This window comes from Bemisia tabaci, chromosome 10 (assembly GCF_918797505.1).
Source record: "Bemisia tabaci chromosome 10, PGI_BMITA_v3".
NCBI classification, from domain to species: Eukaryota; Metazoa; Arthropoda; class Insecta; order Hemiptera; family Aleyrodidae; genus Bemisia; species Bemisia tabaci.
In genome coordinates this window covers 26,218,782-26,241,606 of record NC_092802.1, presented here as the reverse complement: position 1 = coordinate 26,241,606, position 22,825 = coordinate 26,218,782, and the positions used below count along the sequence as shown (strand labels likewise).

The following is a 22,825-nucleotide window of genomic DNA, read 5'->3' as shown; positions in this document are numbered from 1 at the left end:
ATGCAGATTCTTGATTCTTGTTCTTGATTCTTCGCTCTTGTAAAAAATCAAATTCTTAGAAGCCAACAACATATATATTTGGACAGTTAAATAAAAGTTAATGACATTTTACGAAGTCTGATGTACGTGCGTTCCTTATAAGTTTCTGAGAGACCTCCAAAAGCTGACTCTATCCGCCAATAAATCACTCTTCAGCGTGAAGTCTGTTGCGTTAATGTATAAGTACTTATATTCCGAAGTATTTCTCTCGATCGGCTCCCATTGAGTCATTGTATTTGTAGAGACATTTCTGGAAGAAGGAAAAATAAATGATCAATCAGTTTTGCCCAGAAAAATTTGAAAAAAATGTTTCGTTTTCACCAACAAAACAAGTATAGGTATTTGGATTGCATGACATTTATCTATTTAAAGAAGAGACAAAAGAAAATTTTATGGACTCGAACGACAGGCTCTGCACATGTAAGAGAACATACATTAAGTAAAAATGCTGCGAATCATGTCGCAATATTAACTAATTTTGAGGCATTATTATAAACATTTAACAGAAAAAGAGAATGATAACGTACCCATACTTGGCGAAATGAGTCCAAAGATACACCATTTTTCTCGAGACTTGCAAGTCAGTTTCGGACATGTTTCTATCAGGGAAAAAGGAGGTCATTGGGAAAATGCTCAACAAATCGTCTTGATGACCTGCGCGCAACTCTGCCCAAAAAATCAAATCATACAGAGGTATATCAAAATGTAATACATGAATAAATAAAACCATGATTACATAAATAATTAAACATTAGGAGTCTAAGTGATTAAATGATTAAATTACTGAATATAAGTTACGATTTTAGAGGAAAACTAACAGAGTGAATTTTGAAGCTTCATTCTTCTTCTTTCTCCCGAAACGCATCCAAGATAATAAACTTCTGGTCCCAAAACGCGTATTCTGGTATACTGGTTTATTTCTTTATTTAATCACTTTATTAGCATAAAAGATTCGATTTTTTAATTATACTCCTCTCTTTAAGGTCCTGCACAAATGATTACAGAAATGCCAGGGTTTTTTCCCAATTTTGTTTCTCTCCCTCTCGTAAGGTACCTGTATGCAGCCCTATTCATCTCTAAAAATGATGTTAGATTGAGTTATCATACCCCTATTTTTTTACAAAATTGAAGAGACTAAGTTAGAAAGTAGAGTGGTTGGGATCCGCATTCCCGCCAAAAAATACTCGTTCCCTATGAATGGGTTCCAGAAAACTTGTTCTATATTTCTTTCTTCTTTCTACACTGAAAAAAATATGTATATTTTACTTACCATACTCTGACACAGTGGTACGAGTATGGTAATGAACACCAGATTCTATGGTAGCATTTACAACATTATGGTATGTATCACCAAGGTGCTGGTAAATACTACTATTCTGGTTATTTTCACTAAATAGTATCACGGTGTAAAAAACCACGTAGACATAAAGTAGATGTTACCATAATTTTTTCAGTGTAAGATATTCAATTAGAATTTTTTACGAAAACTAACCTTTACTCAAACCAGATCCAATCACAGAAGCAAAAGAAACATTGTGCTGCAAGTAGTCGTAGTAATAAAGATACGTTGCCCCTTTGTGCCTCGATGCAGCGTCAATGAGACCCATCAGGAACCACCCATCGCCGATAATCTGCAAATTTTAGAAACGTTCATTTCAAGGTATGCTTGCAGTATTGAAGTGAAAAAAATAGTTATAAGAAAAGATGAGAATGAATCCTTGATCTCCGACGTAAAGGTGTCCTTCTGTCCCAAAGTTACTGCTTGGGGCATTTAAGACGGATTAGAGGGTTCATGTGGCTATTCAAGTGCCTTTTGAATTGGAATTTAATCTACTTTTCTCATTCTTATGCAGATATTGTTTGAGAGAGATTGAGGGTGTCTCAAGTCGAGAATGTTTCAAGAAAAGTGTTGAAAGCTGAAGTTAACAAGAGTCAGAGGCGGAATGGCTCCTCAAAGCGGCCCGGGAAATTACCAACAGCCATCGTGGTGCCGCAGTGGACCCTCCCCCCCCCCCCATAATTTTTCGATACCAGTAATAGGCGTACGTAAGCCATTTTGTAAAAATTTCAATAGGTTAGGTCAGATTGCCAGCGTACATTTTTGTGTGAATGTGACACCAAGGATATATCTCCCTGGGAAGCTTGTCATATTTGTGATAAAAAAAAAAATGTCCACTTTCTCTCCCTGCAGGAAGTTAGCTAAGTTCGACGTTTTCCGGACTATAGAACGTAACAGCATTCCAAATTTAAAAAATTCCACTCGTAAATTACATGTTCACCGGAAAAAATACAGAATGTAACAGCATTCCAACTTGAAAAAATTCAGTTCGTAAATTATATTTCTACCGGAAAAAATACAGGATCGCAAGCCTCTACAATTCTGTGATCCGAGGATTGTAAGCTCGCAGTATGCACTCTTCGGAAATGTTGTACACCGGGGTAGGTTTGACACCAAGAAAACACGAGTTTTCAACGACTTGAGCGCGCACCGTGGTACACGCGCAATGCATGAAGCATCCTGCAGACTTGTAAGGCGCTGAACTAGGTGTCGCGCGCGCCGCGTGCTGTACGCGTAATGCATGGAGTATCCTGCGGTCTTGTAAGGCGCTTCTTTGCGTTCCGTGCCGTTCCCGGCAGTCCCGCGCCGGCCGCACTGTGTTTGCCGCGATAATTCAAACTTGCGGCGTGAACGGTTTTGAACTTATGATTTTGAATTTTTCGTACATTTGTTGGAATTATAGTCGTTTCAAATGATAAAACATTACATGAAACCTAACTTATTTTCTTCTCTTTAATGGCATATTTTTATGAAAAATTCTAAATAGAAGCATGCAAGTGGGACAACTTTTACGCATCAGCTCCCTATCGTTGCTCATCGATGGCGTGACCATTTGGAACTACAATTCGGAAATACAATTTTGCCTAGAAATTGTATATTTTGAACTACAATTTCTTGCTCAAAATCACCAACCACTGTAAATAAACTTCGCCCGGAAAAACGGGAATAACGTAAATAAAAAAAAGTAATTCCGCAAACACATGCAACTAGGGAACTTTGCTTTTTCTCACGTCATCCATTTTTTCCAGAGTGTTCCTGCTGAGAGGCAAATTTCCAAAATAAAATTCTTTAATCCGTGATGCTGCAGAGGAAATTTTTTCTCTTGGAATATTAAATCCCTCCAGAAGCCACCTCTCCAAGAATACATCGAGCTCCTCTTCCAAGTTCAGTCCATTTTTTTTAACTGTCGCATAAAATTCTGTAAAATAATGAAATCACCGTCAATTCTATTTCTCAACAAAAACATTTCGCATTCTGCATAATTCTGAACATTTCTGCTACTAACCCCACCTACTTTTTGGTCTTAGTTACAATGTTATTCTTGTGGTCACGGTAATAAGACAAAATATCCAAAATAAATATACAGAGTACAAAAATGTCCAAAGTAAAAAAGTCCATGGGTAAAAAATGTCACAAGTAAAAATTTCAGAATGAGTGAAAATGTGGTCACGATTATTTTGATTCTGGAAACAATGAAACATTTCTATTGGCCCCGGAGACGTTACGTGCTTTGCGATATATCGACTGATCTGCCATTTAAACCCAAGGAAAATATTCAATAAACAGAGTTGTCGCAACTCCCTTTTAAACAATCGATTCTTTACCATAGCTTCAAATCGGGAAATATCGATAATAATCGATCATTTATGCCTCGCCACTGATCGGCACCAAAGAATTAACATCGGAATCGAACTATTTTTTACTACAATAGTATGATTGTAACTCAACTGGAAAAAGAAATGAGACCTGAAATTCATTATTAGCCTTTACAATATCCAATGTTCTCTTTAAATCGTATAAATCATGAATTTTATTTTGTTTCCTTCTCTTTACTTCTATCTCTTAGTGAATAATCTTCGTTGTCGTTAGGGCACAGTTCAAAATAAGTACATTATTTGTTTGTCTTCCTTGCGCTCCCTCCTCCCTTATTGTCCATTTAGTGCGGTCGCTTAGCTCAAAAATGCACGATGATACGCGGTTTCCGGCTACCAACGTGATTTTGGTCTTAAAATGACCGTTAGACCCTCCTGATTCAGAAACCACCGGGAGCCACCCGCGCTCCCCCCGTTTTCCCCCCTTTTGGCAGCCATCTTGGAAAATGGCGGCCAAAATCGGGTTTTTTCAAAATATCTCGAGAACGGCGGCAGATATCTAAAAATTTTCTTAGTTAAAAAAGATTCAGCGTGAAAAAGCGGTATGGATGAAGTACTCATACGTGAATAATATGAGAGAAGGGAGGGGGGAGGGGGAGGCCCGCCGCGCCGCTGCGCGCTCCTCTGCTCCTCAGCTGTCTTGCGAAAAACTCGCTGTTCCGGCGGGCGCGCGTCATCACCCGAGGCAATGCGCCCTCTGGTAATCAAGCAATTAATAACTATGTACACTTGAATCTTCCCGCCTTTTTACTTGCTGTGCTCTGGATAGGTTGGTAGATATAGACAAATTTGACAAAAAATAGGTAAGTTTAATTCAGAAATAAACTTTTGCTAAACAATTTGAATACAAGTGGGAGGAAAATAAGTGCCTTATCGATCTATTTCTTTTTAATGGAAACCTAATTTGAAATTTGGTTCATTTTAGACTTTAGCGGTATCATTGGATGTAGGGTTCTAAGCGGCTCAGATTCAAATGACTTGGAAACTTGTGTAAACCTGTGCACCGCTAACGTAATTGATGGAGCTGTGTTGGTGCATACCTTAAATAAATCAAATGCTAAAACATTCTCCGAATTCTCCATAAAAGTTTTTCAGTCAGCAATTAAGCGCAAACTGCAGAGCTTTGACAGGGTTGATATTGTTTTCGATAGATATCCACCTTTTATAGCTTAAAATCAGACACAAGAGAGAAAAGAGGGTCCGGAAGAGAAATTCTCGTAAAAGGTTCAATGCCTATACTGAGAAATTTTGGCCATTTCTTGGAAGTTGATCGTAACAAGACTCAGTTATTTCAATTATTCGCACAAAACATCGAATCTATGGAGACAATGGGTAAGATCGTCATTTGCACTGATGACATATATCGATCGTTTCAGCTGGAAATTTGGTTTCAAGCGCCGATATTTCACCGTGTTTCCACGAGGAGGCAGATACTAGACTTTTCATTCATATTAAGAATGCTGTTCGATCTGGTTATAAGTTTGTACTGCTCAGTACTGTGGATTCTGATGTCATCGTGATCGCAACTTCTATGTTCCAAACTTTGAAAGAATTCGGTTTGCAGGACCTGTTCGTAGAATATGGAGTTGGAAAAATAGGAGTTTAATCCAAATTTCTAAAATAACATCGAAAATCTCGCCGGATATGCGCAACGCACTGACATTCTTCCATGCGTTTACAGGTTGTGACTCCGTATCGTCTTTCTACGGCGAAGGCAAGACGAAGGCGTGGAGTATCTTGAATAAATTGGAGAATGATTTAACTGGAACATTTTTGAGGCTTTCATCGTGTAACGAAATTTCTAATAATGATTTTGAAAAAATTCAGCTCTTCACTATTTTTATTTATGACTCGTCCAGCCAGGCAAAATCCGTCAATGAATGCGGGAGAGTCTTGTACACTCAAAAAAATCGATCGGTTGAGACATTCCTCCCACTGAGGAAGCATTGCGCCAGCATTTGCGGAGAGCAATGCTCCATACTCACATTTGGAAGCATTGCTTGGAGCTGAATTCAGTTGTTCCCGATGTGAAATCTTGGGGTTGGACAAGTAGAACTGAGACCACTAAGGGACTTGCCATCGTGCCACTGTGGACCACCCTATCAGAGGCTTCGAAAGAGTGCTACGAGCTAATATCTTGTGGATGTAAAACAATGTGTATAAAAAATTGCAAGTGCCAACGCTTTAATTTAAAGTGCACAGCACTTTGTTTATGTGATGGGCAATGCTCATAAAGGTTTGCATTTCCAACTTACTGGCCCGAAGCACTCTAATTTTGAATCCATCTTTCAAACAACCGCACTAATATCGTACTAGTTTATTGCAAAACTTAGGTCATGAATACCGAAAGAAGTTATCCTCTCATGCCAAACATTTGGACTGCCTTTTGCGATTTGGAACTATAAATTCTGGCTCTTCTTGAAAAACACGGATAAGCGAAGGGAAACTAATGGCACGTACGTTGGTTTTAAACCGGGCTAGAATTTATAGTTTCAAATTGCAAAATGTAGTCCATTTACTCTTCAGTCAAAAATGTATTTTATTAACATTTATTTGTATTTTATATTTCCTTTTATTTTAGTTTTTTTTCGAGACTGTTGCAATACACCCAACGAGTTAGACACCCAACCCGTTGGGTCTATTCAGTTAATTTCGTTTCTTTTTGTAATAACAAACCTATAATTATACAAATTTAATTTTTGTCACGCTGATTTATTTCTACTTGGAGGCACTCTGATGTTTCTACGGAGAAGCAGAATTACGTACGTACTAACCTGTCAGGACTGACTCTAATTTCCTACCTGTTCGTGACTAATTTTGCATGTTCATTCATGACGGTTCATACTTAAATATTTATTTCTTATTAATGGACCACTAGACAAGGTACGAATTTCAGCATTCTGATACATGTTTCGTAATTAAAATTTCACGCAGAACACGATGCGCACGAAAAAAATTACCGCAGTTAACTCCTTATGGAGATAAATATTGATTCTTGATGCGTGAATTCAAACCACCCGCTCATGAAAACTCAATGCTCTACGTGATTCACATCCCGCGCTAAACGTTATCATGACAGTCTCTGCGATATAAAAATCTGGCAACCTCAATCTTGACGCTTTGGCTCAGCTATAGCTAATTGCTAATAGTTTGAACAACACATGGTGGGAAATTAACATTGCTCGATTGAGAAGCTTGCTGAAACCGTTGTAATGCGCGATTTGACTCACGTAGAGCTTTGAGTTTCTTGTGAGCGGGCAGTTCAAATTCCTCGTAACCAATATGAAATGAAAACGTTAATATCTTTGTTAGGAGTTGGTTTCAGTAATTTTCGTTGTGTGAATCGTGTTCTACGTGAAATTCTAGTTAAGAAACATGTATAAGATTGCTTAAATTCGTACCTTGTCTAGTGGTCCATTCTTTATATAAGGTGCTTTACCTACTTTGGTTTCAAATTTGTCTATACCAACCTATCCAGAGCACAGCAAGTAAAAAGGCGGGAAGATTCAAGTGTACATAGTTATTAATTGCTTGATTACCAGAGGGCGCATTGCCTCGGGTGATGACGCGCGCCCGCCGGAACAGCGAGTTTTTCGCAAGACAAAATTTCTCAGTATAGGCATTGAACCTTTTACGAGAATTTCTCTTCCGGACCCTCTTTTCTCTCTTGTGTCTGATTTTAAGCTATAAAAGGTGGATATCTATCGAAAACAATATCAACCCTGTCAAAGCTCTGCAGTTTGCGCTTAATTGCTGACTGAAAAACTTTTATGGAGAATTCGGAGAATGTTTTAGCATTTGATTTATTTAAGGTATGCACCAACACAGCTCCATCAATTACGTTAGCGGTGCACAGGTTTACACAAGTTTCCAAGTCATTTGAATCTGAGCCGCTTAGAACCCTACATCCAATGATACCGCTAAAGTCTAAAATGAACCAAATTTCAAATTAGGTTTCCATTAAAAAGAAATAGATCGATAAGGCACTTATTTTCCTCCCACTTGTATTCAAATTGTTTAGCAAAAGTTTATTTCTGAATTAAACTTACCTATTTTTTGTCAAATTTGTCTATATCTACCAACCTATCCAGAGCACAGCAAGTAAAAAGGCGGGAAGATTCAAGTGTACATAGTTATTAATTGCTTGATTACCAGAGGGCGCATTGCCTCGGGTGATGACGCGCGCCCGCCGGAACAGCGAGTTTTTCGCAAGACAGCTGAGGAGCAGAGGAGCGCGCAGCGGCGCGGCGGGCCTCCCCCTCCCCCCCCCTCCCTTCTCTCATATTATTCACGTATGAGTACTTCATTCATACCGCTTTTTCACGCTGAATCTTTTTTAACTCAGAAAATTTTTTGATATCTGCCGCCGTTCTCGAGATATTTTGAAAAAACCCGATTTTGGCCGCCATTTTCCAAGATGGCGGCCAAAAGGGGGGGAAAACGGGGGGAGCGCGGGTGGCTCCCGGTGGTTTCTGAATCAGGAGGGTCTAACGGTCATTTTAAGACCAAAATCACGTTGGTAGCCGGAAACCGCGTATCATCGTGCATTTTTGAGCTAAGCGACCGCACTAATTCCTCTTTTATCTTTATGAAAACCAAAAACCTCATGAAGACTAATTACCCCTTATACTTCGTTCGACTATTAAGTATCTCAAAGTTACGATTTTAGAAAAATTGTCTCACTTGATGTATAACCCAAATGCTCGGCAAAAGTTATTCCAGTGATCCAGGGAATCTCCGATTCAATTTTTCCGGGGTCATCCGACAATAATGCATTTTGAGCATTTGGTCCCTCAATTATTGGTCCAAATGATGCGATGGGCAACATGTATTCATTCTGTGACATAAACGCAATTGAAGCAGAAATGAAAAATGAGTCAATTAAAAAATCAATATATAATACATAAACAAGTATCACTCAATTGATTTTCGTGTTAGGCTAATGTTAGGCAAGACAGTCGTAAGTGCTATCCTCTACATGCTTTCAAAGTTGCATTTTGAACACACAACAAACACATTTTCAGGTTAGAAATTGGCAGAAGAGGGTGGCACTGTACTGAAAAGCACTGTCTCCATCGGCTTTCTGGAAGCATTATGTCACTTATACTGCTCTTGCCTGAGCGCACTTACGGCTTTCTTATAAGTTTAGTTTTCGCACAATTAAGATGAATTTGCTGTTTTAGCTATTTAATGATTTCATCCAAAAGAGATATTAGACGAATTTTGAAGGAAACTCGATTTCGAAACTTTGACACTTAGTGATCCCTTCGCTATTACGGCAGTATAGTTTCGTTTGGCAGAAGTGCATCTAAAAGTTATTAGTCAGCTTGAAAATTTACCAAAAATACTAACCCCGAATTTTTTTTCCACCGCTAAAATGCTTCTCAGGGGCAAGGCTTGTAGACATTTAAGAAGTTCCTTTGACGGCCCAGCAGGACACCCGGCTAAAAGAGCAAGAGCTTTTGCTCTGTCTGCAGCCCTTTCGCGAGATACCATAGCCCAAGGACAAGCGGCTGTTCCACTCATAGATATACCACGATGCAGTAATCCTGATACAAGGACGGAAATTTCTGTGTTAGAGCGTGATTGATTCACTTTGAATAGTTTGGTTTCCCCCCACCGCGGTGGGAAAATTCTGCACTTCCATCCAACACTCCGCAGGACTCATTATACAGAAATTATGGGAGACTTAAAGTTATTTTTGGCCAAAACCAATCCAAGAATGCCTTCAAAGTTAATGTATAGTTTCAGAATAGTTTGTCAATTTTGGGGTGAGCAAAATGAAATTTACAACCCAAATAAGTGACCAGTAGCACAGTGTCGATGAGCCAGCTGAATAGTTAAATTTTCCACTGATTGGAACTAACACCGATCAAATATTTTATTGGCATCAGTTAAGATCAGTTAAAAATGTGTCTATTTAAGCGGCATTTTAAAACTGCACGTACAACACAATTCATCATGGCGCACTTTTCAACCAAAACAATGAATTTTAGTTACTTCTCCACGAGATTTTTTATGTGTTTTCTTTGGTGTAACAGGACTTAATCATCTTTCAAGATTTTCCCACCTTCTTATACCTGAACCGGATAAACCACTATGTTTGCCTCAGCTAAAGGCTCTTAGATTTTTCCAGTGTACAATAAGTATCTTGATTCATTTTGCGAGGAAGGATCTGTACTTTTAAAGGATGCCTGTCATTCTTAATACGTTCAATTTCGTATAATACTGTGCAACACCTCTTTTGTGAAATAGTTGCTTCAGGCGCCGCGCACGGCGCGGCGGGCGGGCGCCCGGGCGGCCAGCGCGAAACGCGCATTGGCGCCTACAAACCTAAGTGGATACTCCAAGCATTGTGCAATGCGTGAAGTATCCACTTAGGTTTGTTGGCGCCAGTGAGCCTCTCGCGGAAGTGAGCAGGAAAAATGAATTTCCAACGGGAATAACCAAAAGTTCTTAGTTTTCAAAAACCGTAAAATGATTATTCCTCTAGGACACTAACCTTTGGAGAGAGGGGAAAGAAGGAGAATATGAGTGCTAGCACCTCCAGCACTATCACCAAACACGGTAACAGTATTTGGATCACCTCCGAAATATTCTACATTTTCGTGTAACCACCTCAGCGCCTGCAATTGATCCTTCAGTCCTAAGTTTCCAGGTATAACTTCATCACCAGTTGTCAGGAAGCCTGCAAAATATCATTCGAACTTTCGGAAAAAAGCAATTATTGTGAGCGCATTGCGCAATTTCTACTAGGGCATGGGTTTTGGGTCGTATTTGTAGATATTTGAAAATTATAAAAGGATCTTTTCTGCTGAGACATGCAGTTTGCGGTGGAAGATACCTACTTTTCACGTTTGCCCCCCTCCCCCTGCACTATAATGAATAGAGAGATGCTCTCAAATGCGAAATTGAACAGTAAAGTGACAGGAAAGGACATCACAAAGTCAATTCTAGAATTTACAAGAAAAGAAAAGAGCGTAAGAAGTCTAGCCGTGGAGTTATATGGTTTTTTTGTCTTAAATTCTTTCAAAGCTATTGTTTTCATTTTCATTTTTTTTTTTCGGTATTATAAATTTTGCACTAGGTGGGTGAGTTCAAATAAGCGTCTAATTTGGTGTCCCGAGCTGTTTTAATCGTCATAATCTGAGAAACATGGGCAGATCAAATTTTTTTCTCATTTTCCACACTATTGTTGACTATTACATGCTATTTCCCACTTTATTTGGACTGAAATAAAAATTTAGGAGAACTTTGAATGTGCAAATTGCCTACATTTGTCCCAAATTTGCGTGTCCCCCGTGCCTGGTTCTTGACTTTAAATCGATGTTGCAGCATAACTAGAGTGATTATTTAAGAAAACTTTATCGGAGATGATAGGTAATGCTTTTGAATTTGAGAAAAAAAATATGTCAATTTATTTTTCGCTCCATCAATAACTTTTTCACGCGCTAGAATCATTGTCCCGAGCAACAGTCAGCAACAATCAGGAGAGACATGGCAACGATGTAATGAGCTCTAAATGATTGCCGTAACGTTGAGGTTTTTCCAAAAACGACTTTTTTTGTTTTAATTGAATAGTTCACACGTCGTAGATGGCAAAAATTCTGAAATTCGCAAATTTGTGTGCAAGATTAACGCCATTAATGATGCCAAACAGAATGCTACACACGATAACTAACAGGGCGTCAAGCATACACACACACTAATATCAGCTCGTAAAATACTTTCGAAGTGTGCGTTAGGGAAAATTTTCTCTTATTCCGATCCTCTGGGACGTGCTACTAAATATTCCGTGAAAAAAACACCAAAATTGTCTTTACTGTTAGAGATAAGCTTAAAAAACAGCTCATTCCATCCTGTCCCGTTCCATCCTGTCCCATATGTTTCCATCCTGTCCCATGTCCCAGTGTAGTGGGACAGAGTGGAAAACTGTTACAACTGAGACTTGCTTGTTCAAACCCTGTAGGCGCTCTTTTCTACCGATTTAAGTGAAACTTGGTACCCGGGGGTATTTTTCAATGGGGAACTCGAATTTTTAGTCGAATTTTCAAAATTCGAAAATCCAAGATGGCGGACAAGACCTAAAATGCTATCGCAGCGCCTAATCAACTGAGACTTGTTTGTTTAAGCCCTGTAGGCGCTCTTTTCGACCGATTTAAGTGAAACTTGGTACACGGCGGTATTTTTCAATGGGGAACTCGAATTTTTAGTCGAATTTTCAAAATTCGAAAATCCAAGATGGCGGACAAGACCTAAAATGCTATCGCAGCGCCTAATCAACTGAGACTTAATTGTTTGTTTAAGCCCTGTAGGCGCTCTTTTCGACCGATTTAAGTGAAACTTGGTACACGGCGGTATTTTTCAATGGGGAACTCGAATTTTTAGTCGCATTTTCAAAATTCGAAAATCCAAGATGGCGGACATGGCCTAAAATGCTATCTCAGCGCCTAATCAATCGATTTACGCATAACTTGGTGACCGGGGATATTTTTGAATGGGAAACTCGAATTTTTAGTCGAATTTTCAAAATTCGAAAATCCAAGATGGCGGACGTGGCCTAAAATGCTATCTCAGCACCTAATCAGTCGATTAAAGTGAAACTTGGTACCCGGGGGTACTTTTCAATGGGGAACTTAAATTTTTAGTCAAATTTTTAAAATTCAAAAATCCAAGATGGCGGACATGCCCTAAAATGCTATCTCAGAGCCTAATCAATCGATTTACGCGAAACTTGGTACCCATGCGCCGCGGGTATTTTTGAGTGGGGAACTCGAATTTTAGTCAAATTTCCGAGTTTCGAAAATCTAAGATGGTGGCCGTGGCTTAAAACACTATCTCGGTGACTAATGAATTGATTTTAATGAAACTGGACCGGAAAACCACGGTATAAGGAAAAGAAAGGAAATTTTAATAGGGGTTCAATAGGGTTTCTTATGTATCTTAGGCTACGAAATCGAAAAATTCCTGTGTTTTTTCCATCATGCAAAGATTCTCCCGGCAAATTGACTCTTCTGGAAAAGCTAGATTTTTAAGGAAAATTCCGATTTCTCCGGAAAAATTCCGAACTTTCCCAGGATAAATCGCATCGATACAGGTAAATGGATGTGTTCTTCTGAGTCAGCGCCAAAAATCTACTCTGGAACCATTGGCTAATCTTCGGAAAATCAAAAATAAAAAAAAAAAAAAAAAAAAAAAAAAAGTTGACCGGTGTAATTGTTATATTAATGTAAGTCCTCAAACTTTTCCTGGCTTTATCACCACTTCAGCGGGTACACGCCCACTAGAAGTTTTAAAATTCGGTGTTTTTGATCCATTTTGTATTGCAATATTCCAAGAAATAAAAGCTTCTTCTCGTGTGAAACGAAAACAGTGCGCATTTTGATAAACAGACGGAACTGTCTAAAAGACAAGCAGAATAAGCTCCAGATATCTTTCATGACGGATGAATTTTTTCTTGATTTTTTTGGTTCTGCAAGTTATGAAAGGGTTACATGTTTTCAATTATGCTTTAATTTAGTGCTCGACGATGCTTTTATGACAATTGTGTTCAATTTTTAATGAAAAGTATTATATGTCACCTTTGAGATGAAAATTTAGGAAATCCGGCAAAATTACGGCAAATTTTGGGAAGTGATACACTTGACGGTGGAAATTCGGGTTTAAGCCCAACTGTTAAGCTCGACGAGCCATATTTCCTAAGTCTACACCTGATGATAGTCAAAATAAAGTTTGGTTTGCCCAAAAATTCAGAAAAAAATTTTGGGAGGAAATAGAACCTGGAATTTGACCCTTATTTGAATTCACCCAGGTATGCCTTGAGACGCATTACAAAAAGTACGTATGAAGATTTTAAAAGCTTCTCTCATTTACGTAACTTTTTGCACGTCACGGAGAAAGCAATCTACTGTTTTTTTTTCACAAGGATGCCCCAAATTTCGGAATGGAAGGGTACGTGGAATCATGGGCGTCGAAAACAACATAGTGCATGACATTTTCACAAAATAGCTTGTCTGGTATGGGCATGTGCAAAAAAGGATGCCAGATGATAGGTTGCCTAAGAAGGTTCTGGATTGGGTCCTTTCTGGCAGAAAACGTAGAGGACGCCCTGCCAAATTGTGGTTTGAGGGAATATTAAGGATGGAAATGAGGAGATGCGATCTGCCAGAAGAGCTCTGGCAAGATCGCTGTCAGTGGCGGTTGGGTGTCGCAGAGTGCACAGAAGCGCTGTTAGAGCGACTTATTATTATTATTTTTAGTAGTAGAAGTAGTAGTAGTAGTAGTAGTAGTAGTAGTATTAGTAGTAGTAGTAGTAGTAGTAGTAGTAGTAGTAGTGTCCCAAATATACTCCCGCTAAGAAAAAAATAAAAATCCTGCCTAATATAAAAAGGTCTAGAATTGCTTCGTTATTTCTTCTTACCTAACTGGTGGTATTCAATTATAGTATTGCCCGCTGTTACCTTTTTACAATAAGAATTTACGCTGTTATTTACGTACCTAAAGGACCTAACCTGTAGGCGAGGTCAACAAGCACCACGTTCCCCTCATCCAGCAAAAACTGTGGTTCGGCCATAGGGGAGAACATCTTGTAAGCACCGCCATGAATGAACAGCATGACAGGAAGTTTTTTCTTTACATCAAGCTGAATTCAAAACGAAGAGGAATTTAAAAGCATTTTTGAAAGAAATTAGCGGGGAAAATATGATCCATTTTAATAAAAGAAGACTCCTTGGTATAGGCGGTTCATAGACCTCTGTGCTTGTGGGTGCCGAGAGATTCAGAACCATCTTGTTGGCGCGTGAGTGGGGGTTCTGAGGGAAACCCCCCCCCCCCCCCCCGGTAAAAGAGGATTCTGGGGGACCTCTTCCGGAAAATTTTGAAAATTGAATCTCTCACGGACGCTACTTTGACATATTTTTAAGGTGATTCGATGGACGCCATATTTTGTGTCAGAACGGCATGCGATATATCGCATCATATTGGTTCCATTTTTTCAGCTACTCGTCATTTTTCTCCAATTTTGAGATCGCAATTCTGTTGTCAGGAGACTAAAGCACTCACTCACCAATTTTAACAAAGATATTCAACGTAGTAAAGGCGTGGTTTTTTTAGAGAGAAAATATCGCAGTCGAGTGCAGTTTCGATATCAGTATCGAATGCTGTGTTTTCTCTCTAAAAAAAACCACGCCTTTATTACGTTGAATTTCTTTGTTAAAATTGGTAAGTGAGTGCTTTAGTCTCCTGACAACAGAATTGCGATCTCAAAATTGGAGAAAAACGACGAGCAGCTGAAAAAATGGAGCCGATGCGATATATCGCATGCCGTTCTGACACAAAATATGGCGTCCATCGAATCACCTTAACTTGAAAATCGTAATCTTTAGGAGAAAAATTTCACGGTTTATATCGGGTTATTCTGTTCTTCCCCAATTATCTCGATTTTTCGAAAATGAAAAGTTAGGAAATAGATCGGAAATTGCTTACAGTCGATTGCTCATGTAATATATAAAATTTTTACAATAAGTAGAAAAATAAATAGTTAACACTTTATTTCAATTAAATTTAATTTTGACAATTTCACACCTTTAGTGTCACCTCCAATTCCGCTTATGGTTTCACGTAGGTCCACGTAGAACTGCCTGTGCAGTCCTTGATCTAAAATCAAATTCTGGAAGCGCGTTCAGCAACACTGGAGAAAATAGTGCCTTGATGCAAGGGAAAAAATTAATGAATTTGTTTCGAGAAAGATATTTCTCCTGGACAAAGGGGGAAAGATGCTTATTTCAAGAGTAAAGTCGCTTATATCCAGCAGCAATTTGCTTGATTTCAGCGCATGGACCAATCATCATTTAAGTGCGCGTTGTAAATATTTGGCATTTTATATCATCTTGAACATTAAGTACTACATTCTCACTATTTACTTCAGAACACCATCACTATCGTCGGAATTAATCTTTAATTTTTCTCTCTCATTTTTCCAAGATGTTTTGCCTCATTAGGTATATCGATGACAATTATCACCGAAGGTAAAAAATTTGGTGCCCTTTTCCCTTTAATCTCATCAAGCTCGCTTTTTCTGCTGATGCCGCGCATTAATTATGATTAATCCATTTCATGATCCCATATTATGCTCTTCCTTTTACTTTCTTCATCATCGTTAATTTACTTTTCTTAAAGTATCATTCATACAAAGTATAGAAACTAATGACAGTCTATCTTACTGCAGGTGAGTATATATTGAGACGGAGACAGTCCTCTTGTCCGATGATTTCTAGTTTTCCAGGTGTCGATCCAATCCGTTTTACCTGCGCACATACGGGACACTTTTCCGTAGCGTTGAATGGTGTTTGCCATGGTATAACCGGTTCAGATACCTGAAGCACAACAACGATACAAAAATCAAAAATTAACAAGCACATCATACCCTCTTCTGTAATTTAGATAATTGTTTCCAGATCAGGGACAATCACTTTTTTGCGTGAAACATCTTGGAAACAATTTATGTAACTATCAATAGCGCAAGTCTTTTGGCCTGCATTTTGCAACAAGAGACTGGCTTTTTCTGGCTCATCCATAAGAGCTTCTATCTGCATATAGAACCTCATCACACATATGCAGTAATTCTTGATTAATTGTGAAGACTATAATTCGATTCTTCATAAGAGAAAATTTGAGCCTACTCTCATTTCCCCCTTCATTTCCCCCTCTCCGGAAGTCAAAATCCAAAAGGGTCATAATCATAGTTTTTTTTTTTCTAAACAGCTCCTATCTTCGAAGGCTATATAAATAGTTTACATCGTGATCAAGGGAAGTTTGAGGAGCCCTTAATACATAGTATCAAAGAAAGGGAAATTTTACTCAATATACTCAGCAGTATACCTAATTCTGGAAATGTATATTTTCGAGGGACTACGATGAGTTGGCACGGAAAAAAGTATAGAATACGGAGAGACAAATTCTTTGATTTTGAAAAATTTTACAATAGAGTCCTACTTACCTTCAACTTTACAGTTATCGCAAAATCATCTCTTTCGTATTTTGTATTTATGCATAAGGTAAATTATTGGAATTCTTTGCATGGGTCGATTTCCAGAGTTATACTGCTGCATTTTACTAGAAGTTGCCAAAAATTGTTCTTTTTATGATGGTAATTTGAGTGCTGCCTTAAGCCTCCCTTAATCATTATAGCATGTGACGCTGAATGTCTTAAAATATACTAACTCACATATACCTTAGTATGGTTCACAGACCGAGAATCTTTAGTTCGTTTGCGACTATTATTGGAGTTCCATATGAGGTTTCAGGACATTTTGTCAACGATTTTTTGTCCGCGCACCTTTTTTGTCCAGTAGTTTACGCCCATACACGTAAAATAAGCAACGGTGACTGGGTCCAAGCGTTATATTTTGGTCGGTATGTAAAATTATATTGACAATACGGAAATGAGAAATTGAGAGAGAAGGAGGTGTTATTATGGTTGCTAATTTTCTAAATGAAATGTTAATACTTTCTCCTTTTGAATCATATTTTTAAATTTTCATTGGTGAATATTTGGTTTTATTTCTATCCTTAAAATATTCGATGTACAATATACCTCATACATGCATAGGTACTTTTTTTATTTTTTTAATTTTTTCTTTACGAAATTATTACTTCATTTTGAAATTATTTATATTTTTAAAACGTGACGAATATTTGTAAAACCTTTTCCAAGCGACATTAATCTCCATAAGCAGCAGTTGTGCCGACAGAAACTGCAAAAATGAATAAAAGAGGGAAAAAACCAAGAAGCCGCACGCAATCTTTAGTTTTAACCCATATGAACATCGATCTTTTAAAGTCAAATACGTCAAATTTTGAGCGTTTGGTTGCGCGTACAACTCGCTGCAGCACAATAAAAGCACAAAATGTAAAAGAAAAAATTAAAGTGCTTTGGAAATCATTAAAGCTGACACGGAACCACCAATATTTAAAAAACACACATTACATTATTATTCTCCTTTGATAAATTGATACATATTTTTCCCCATCAATTTAAATGAGGAAAATCAATGCAGAGTGTGCAAACATTTCAAATCATGAGTTAAAAAACGCTGACCATGCGAGTATAAATATATAAGCCTAAGCTGCCAGCGCGAGAGGCTCACTAGCGCCTACAAACCTAAGTGGATACTTCACGCATTGCACAATGCTTGCAGTATCCACTTAGGTTTGTAGGCGCCAATGCGCGTTCCATGCTGGCCGCCCGCCCGCCGTGCGGCGGCGCCTGAAGCAACTATTTCACAACAGTGGTGTTGCACAGTATTATACGAAATTGAACGTATTAAGAATGGCAGGCATCCTTTAAAAGTACAGATCCTTCCTCGCAAAATAAATCAAGATACTTATCGTACACTGGAAAAATCCAAGAGCCTTTAGATGAGGCAAATATAGAGGCTTATCCGGTTCAGGTATACAAAGTGGGAAAATCTTGAAAGTTAACTAAGTCCTGTTACACCAAAGAGGTGTAGAGAGTTTTAGTGAATTTTGTCTCATGGAATTGACGCTCCCCCATTTTACCAAAACTCTCAACTATATATTATTCTCCGTCGAACCAAACAGACAAAACAAAAAAAAACAAGCAAATCCTCATTCTTCTAAGACATTTTATATTTTCATCCAAAAACGTTGTGAGCAATTGTCGTTTGTATTTCCATGTGGGCCAATTAATTTTGGGTCTCAACTGGCACGTGGACCAAAACTCCCGTGCCGAAAAAACGCGTGGACGTGAATTCGTCACCTTCCAGGCAAAGTATCACAAGCGCCATGCGACGTTTAAAAATTTCCGCCGCCATTATATTTTTTTACAGAGAAATTGTTCAACGAAGCTGTCCGAAAATTACACCGAATTTTTTTTGTGCTGCCGATAAAATTTAGTGAAATTTTCGAACAGATTCAACCAACAATTTCTCAGTAAAAAAATAAAATGGCGGTGGAAATTTTTAAACGTCGCATGGCGCTTGTGATACTTTGCCTGGAAGGTGACGAATTATTGAAAAAAACAGGTGCGCGGACAAAAAATCGTTGACGAAATGTCCTATAACCCCATATGAACCACCAAGTGGTTCATAAAGCCATTGATTTCTCTCAGTGAATACTTTGATATTTGATTAAAAGCACGTAAATTACCCTGGTTAAACCTTTGACTTGAGATTTTGAGGTGGGTGCAATCAAATTAAATTTAACCTGCACTCCGAAGCATCATGCGTGGCTATGCTACATTCAGGGGCGGATTGGCAGGCGGGAATACCGGGAAAAATCCCGGTGGGCCGGTTGGTATTTTGGGCCGCTTTAAAATAAACTTATCTATCTATACTATAAGCTCCGAGACCTCTTAATTTTACGAAACTGGTGACGCTTAGTTCCAGCGTTCTACCGGGCCGATTTTCATGATTTTTGCGGCTATCGACGGGCAATTGTCTCTAGATAAGCCAACTTTTTTTAGATTTTCAAAATATGACCCAGGTTTTTTTATATTACGTGGTAAAGTTACGAATTCTCCCATTTAAACAATGTAAATTTATACTTTTTGTCATACAGTCGAACCTCGATAACTCGAAGCTGAAGGGAAGCGATGAAAAATTCGAGTTATTGAGGTTTCGAGATTATCGAGGTTTCGAGTTAACAAGGTTTGGAGATGAAAAATTCGAGTTATCGAGGTTGGAGGTTCGAGGTTGGTGCTAGGTCAATTTAGAAAAAAAACCGTTTTTTGTTTTACGTTATCATAATAAGGGAATATTGGGGAATGAAAGTAGGAACTAAAAACCGATCGGGGTAGGACAATGGTTTATTATTGGAAAAAATATGTACACAAAGATCAAGAATTAAATTTTAAAAAACTGAGTTATTCTGCTCTGCTGCAAGTGTTGCAAACGGTGTCTATCTACCTCATTTTCAAGTGTTACCAAAGCAGAAAAAACATCATCACTAACATTAGGCAGTTGCTCCACAAAATCTCGGAGTGTAGTAAGTATGCTCTTTGCCTGCTTATTTGGCACCACTGGTTTTGTGACAAGAGGCTCGTCATCTTCTTCGTCGATTTCTTCGTTGTTATCTGCCGAAACAGAGGCAAGTATATCCTCATCACTCAGCAAACCAGTCACTGCAACTTCGTTATCAATTGCGACAAAATCTTCAAATGAACAACCTTCAAGCATGAAATGCGTGCCCAGAGAGTCCCACTCCGCTAGTTCATTGTCTTCTCCCCCCCCCCCCTTGTGGCATTTCTCTTCTTTAAAAGTTAAAGTTTTATCAGGCATACACTTAAAAAAAAGGCCTGTTTCGTCAGCATTGAATACGTTATCTGGTGAATATGATGCAATAAGGTTTCGTAGCTCACCCTTCCATGAAATGCAAATTCCATCGTCAACACTTGCACTCTCACCGCAAACTTTTTTGAAAGTAAGACCGCTCCTTTTCTTAAAATTAGCCATCCAACCGTTGCTTGCTCGAAAGTTTGCATGTCCTCGTGATTCCGCAAAAAATGTGGCTTTTTCTTTCAATAATGCACCATCTATGCTCACGTTCTTGTCCCGGCACTGCTTAATCCACACAACCAGGCACTCTTCGACATCAGAAAATTCACTCTCCCGTTTCCTTTTGCAGCCACGTGCCCCGTCACTTTTTGAAAGTTCAAGGATCTTCTCCTCGTTTTTTAATATCGTTGAGAGGGTGCTGGGTGGGATACCGAACTCTTTAGCAATTTGTTCCTTTGTCTTCGCACCTCTGTTTTTCACCGCCTCCAATATGCTCACTTTTTGGGCGACACTCAACGCGGAACACTTGCGCATTTTTTTTAACGCGTCACAACATTCACTGATGATAAACTGATTAACCTGCCACCGCTGATTGCCTGCGGCCGCCTTGAGATTATCTGGGCCGAAGCATCCTTCGAGTTATAGAGGTTTTTCTCCAATTCCTTCGAGTTACTGAGGTACATATTTGACACATGATAGTTGCCTTCGAGTTATAGAGGTAAACCGCCGATTCCTTCGAGTTACTGAGGTACAAATGAGCCTCAAATGTCTTCGAGTTAACGGAACAAATTTTTCGAGTTATCGAGGATTTTGGCCTTCTGCGGAAGGGAACGGACATTTTCTTCGAGTTATTGAGGTTTTCGAGTTATCGAGGTTCGAGTTATCGAGGTTCGACTGTAGTTCGTTTGAGCGTTCTACCGGGCCGATTTCCATGATTTTTGCGTAAATCGACAGGTATTAGGCCCTAGATGAGCCCGCTGTAATCAAATTTTGGAAAAAGGACCCAGGTTTTTTTTAAAATCACGTTATAAAAGTAAGTGAGTTTACAGAATGCTCCGGTACTGCTACCGCTATGCGCGGGAGGATGCGCAGTGGTCGAGGAGGTTGCGCAATAGCTGTGAAGCCTGCGCATCAGCTCTACCCTTATCTACACAAGATTCGCACCTGATTTCTCCCGCTGAGCGGTGGCCGAGTCGTCTAAGACGACGAATGCATCCACATTGAGCTCGGTGTGGGTTCGAATCCCGAATCATGAGAACATTTGCTTGACTATCATTGTTTATTGTTTTACTGCAATATTTCATCAAGCAGTCATTCCAAAACGCGTCCTTTTAATTTTAAAGTAATTTTAAGTAAAGTTTAAAATTGAAGTATACCTCATATCGTAATTTTTTAGGGGAAAAATAAAACTAACACTGATAGGGGGGTAAAAATAGGGCCGCGAAGCGGCCCATTGATGGCGCGGAGCGCCTTCAGGGGGTTGGGCCGCGTAGCGGCCAGGGGGCGTAGCCCCCTAGTATTACTACTACTTTCTTCCCCCTCAACCCTTTTGTATTTTCACTGACGTAACCTTGATTTCCATGTGAACACACAGAGGTGTAAATGGCCGTAGATGCTAAATCACCGCTTTAAACTAAACTAATCTTACTACTACTACTACTACTACTACTACTACTACTACTACTACTACTAATACTACTAATACTACTACTACTACTAATTTCTTTCATTTTTTCTTTCTTTATCTCCATTGTCTAAAAGTATGTGGAGAAATGGGATAAAATCTTAGTGAACTGTCACTTTCTTATAAAATAGGGTGAGGCTCCACGGGCCTCCATTGTTCCACGGGGCTGCCTTATGCTCCACGGTCGCAGCCAACTTTGCAAATATTTTGTGACTCTAATTGCGTATGTTCGCGCTTAAAAATGGCTTCTTGAGGTGCTAATTTTTCAAAATTTTCCGGGGGAGGGCCCCCGGACCCCCCTTTCTCTGTGGAGTGTCTCCCCGACCCCCATTTGGTTTGCGGGCCGGTTTGACTGTACATTTCCCGGTGAATTTTTCCGTCCCAGTCCGCCCCTGGCTACATTACATCTTACTTACTTTGAATCTGAGTCTTCCAATCGGTGGTTGTGCGTAAGGGATACCTGTAAAACTGTAAATTACTTCTCCGCTTCGACTTCGAAGGTGATTAGACCCAATCACCACACCGCTCCGCGTCGAGATCTCAACTGCATGAGTGTTTAAAACTATTTGACAAACAATTGAAACCACCACTGATGTGACAAACAATTCCATGATGCAAACTTTGTTTGTTTATAAAAATTGTAAAAATTGGCTCATTGAAAAATAAAAACAAAAATGCGAATTAAACTGGACTCGGAGCAGCAAACTGAGGACTGCATTATTCATTAAAATTGGAAGATTGTCAGAAGAACTGAAGAAGAGGAGTAAGGGAAAATAATGAAGATGTACCAATTAACATTTCAAATATCAAGTTTTAGACGATCTATGTATTATCTAATAATATTTTCATGAATTGGCGTTCCTAATCAGTTCTTGATTTGTGAAAGTGAAGACTTATTCGTTGCCCTCCCGACATAAGGGCGTAACTACACTTCGCGGTGAACCCTGTCGTCCATTCAACTCAATGCTTCTTCGGACTCATCTCAATTGGTAGTTACGCCCTTATGCCAGCCAAGCGACGACTTAAAAGGTCAAATTCGTTTTCACTGTCGCGTCGTAACTTTTATAAGATGCACAGGCTATTTACACAACTTGGT

At 39.0% G+C, this 22,825-nt stretch overlaps 2 protein-coding genes across 2 annotated transcripts; both read right to left on the bottom strand.

Annotated features, from left to right (window-relative positions):
* Positions 1-52: 52 nt before the first annotated feature.
* On the bottom strand, positions 53-22,516 carry LOC109044587 (venom carboxylesterase-6). Its single transcript, XM_019062397.2, has 10 exons — positions 22,146-22,516; positions 15,972-16,124; positions 14,248-14,392; positions 10,253-10,438; positions 9,103-9,299; positions 8,434-8,587; positions 3,109-3,296; positions 1,532-1,670; positions 567-705; positions 53-289 (listed from the first exon to the last, which is right to left on the bottom strand). The coding sequence occupies exons 1-10, from the start codon at positions 22,338-22,340 to the stop codon at positions 136-138; spliced, it is 1,650 nt and encodes a 549-aa protein (XP_018917942.2). The 5' UTR covers positions 22,341-22,516; the 3' UTR covers positions 53-135.
* Positions 19,312-21,563, bottom strand: LOC140225586 (tigger transposable element-derived protein 6-like). Its single transcript, XM_072304919.1, has one exon. The coding sequence runs from the start codon at positions 20,577-20,579 to the stop codon at positions 19,614-19,616; it is 966 nt and encodes a 321-aa protein (XP_072161020.1). The 5' UTR covers positions 20,580-21,563; the 3' UTR covers positions 19,312-19,613.
* Positions 22,517-22,825: the final 309 nt, after the last annotated feature.

Excerpts from the sequence above, each read along its gene's own strand:
- LOC140225586 (XM_072304919.1), bottom strand. The coding sequence starts at position 20,579 with ATGCGCAAGTGTTCCGCGTTGAGTGTCGCCCAAAAAGTGAGCATATTG.
- LOC109044587 (XM_019062397.2), bottom strand. The coding sequence starts at position 22,340 with ATGGAATTGTTTGTCACATCAGTGGTGGTTTCAATTGTTTGTCAAATA. Across the intron at positions 706-1,531 it reads TGGATCTGGTTTGAGTAAAG|AGTTGCGCGCAGGTCATCAA; the intron begins GTTAGTTTTCGT and ends TTTTTTGGGCAG. Across the intron at positions 290-566 it reads ACTCATTTCGCCAAGTATGG|AAATGTCTCTACAAATACAA; the intron begins GTACGTTATCAT and ends TCCTTCTTCCAG.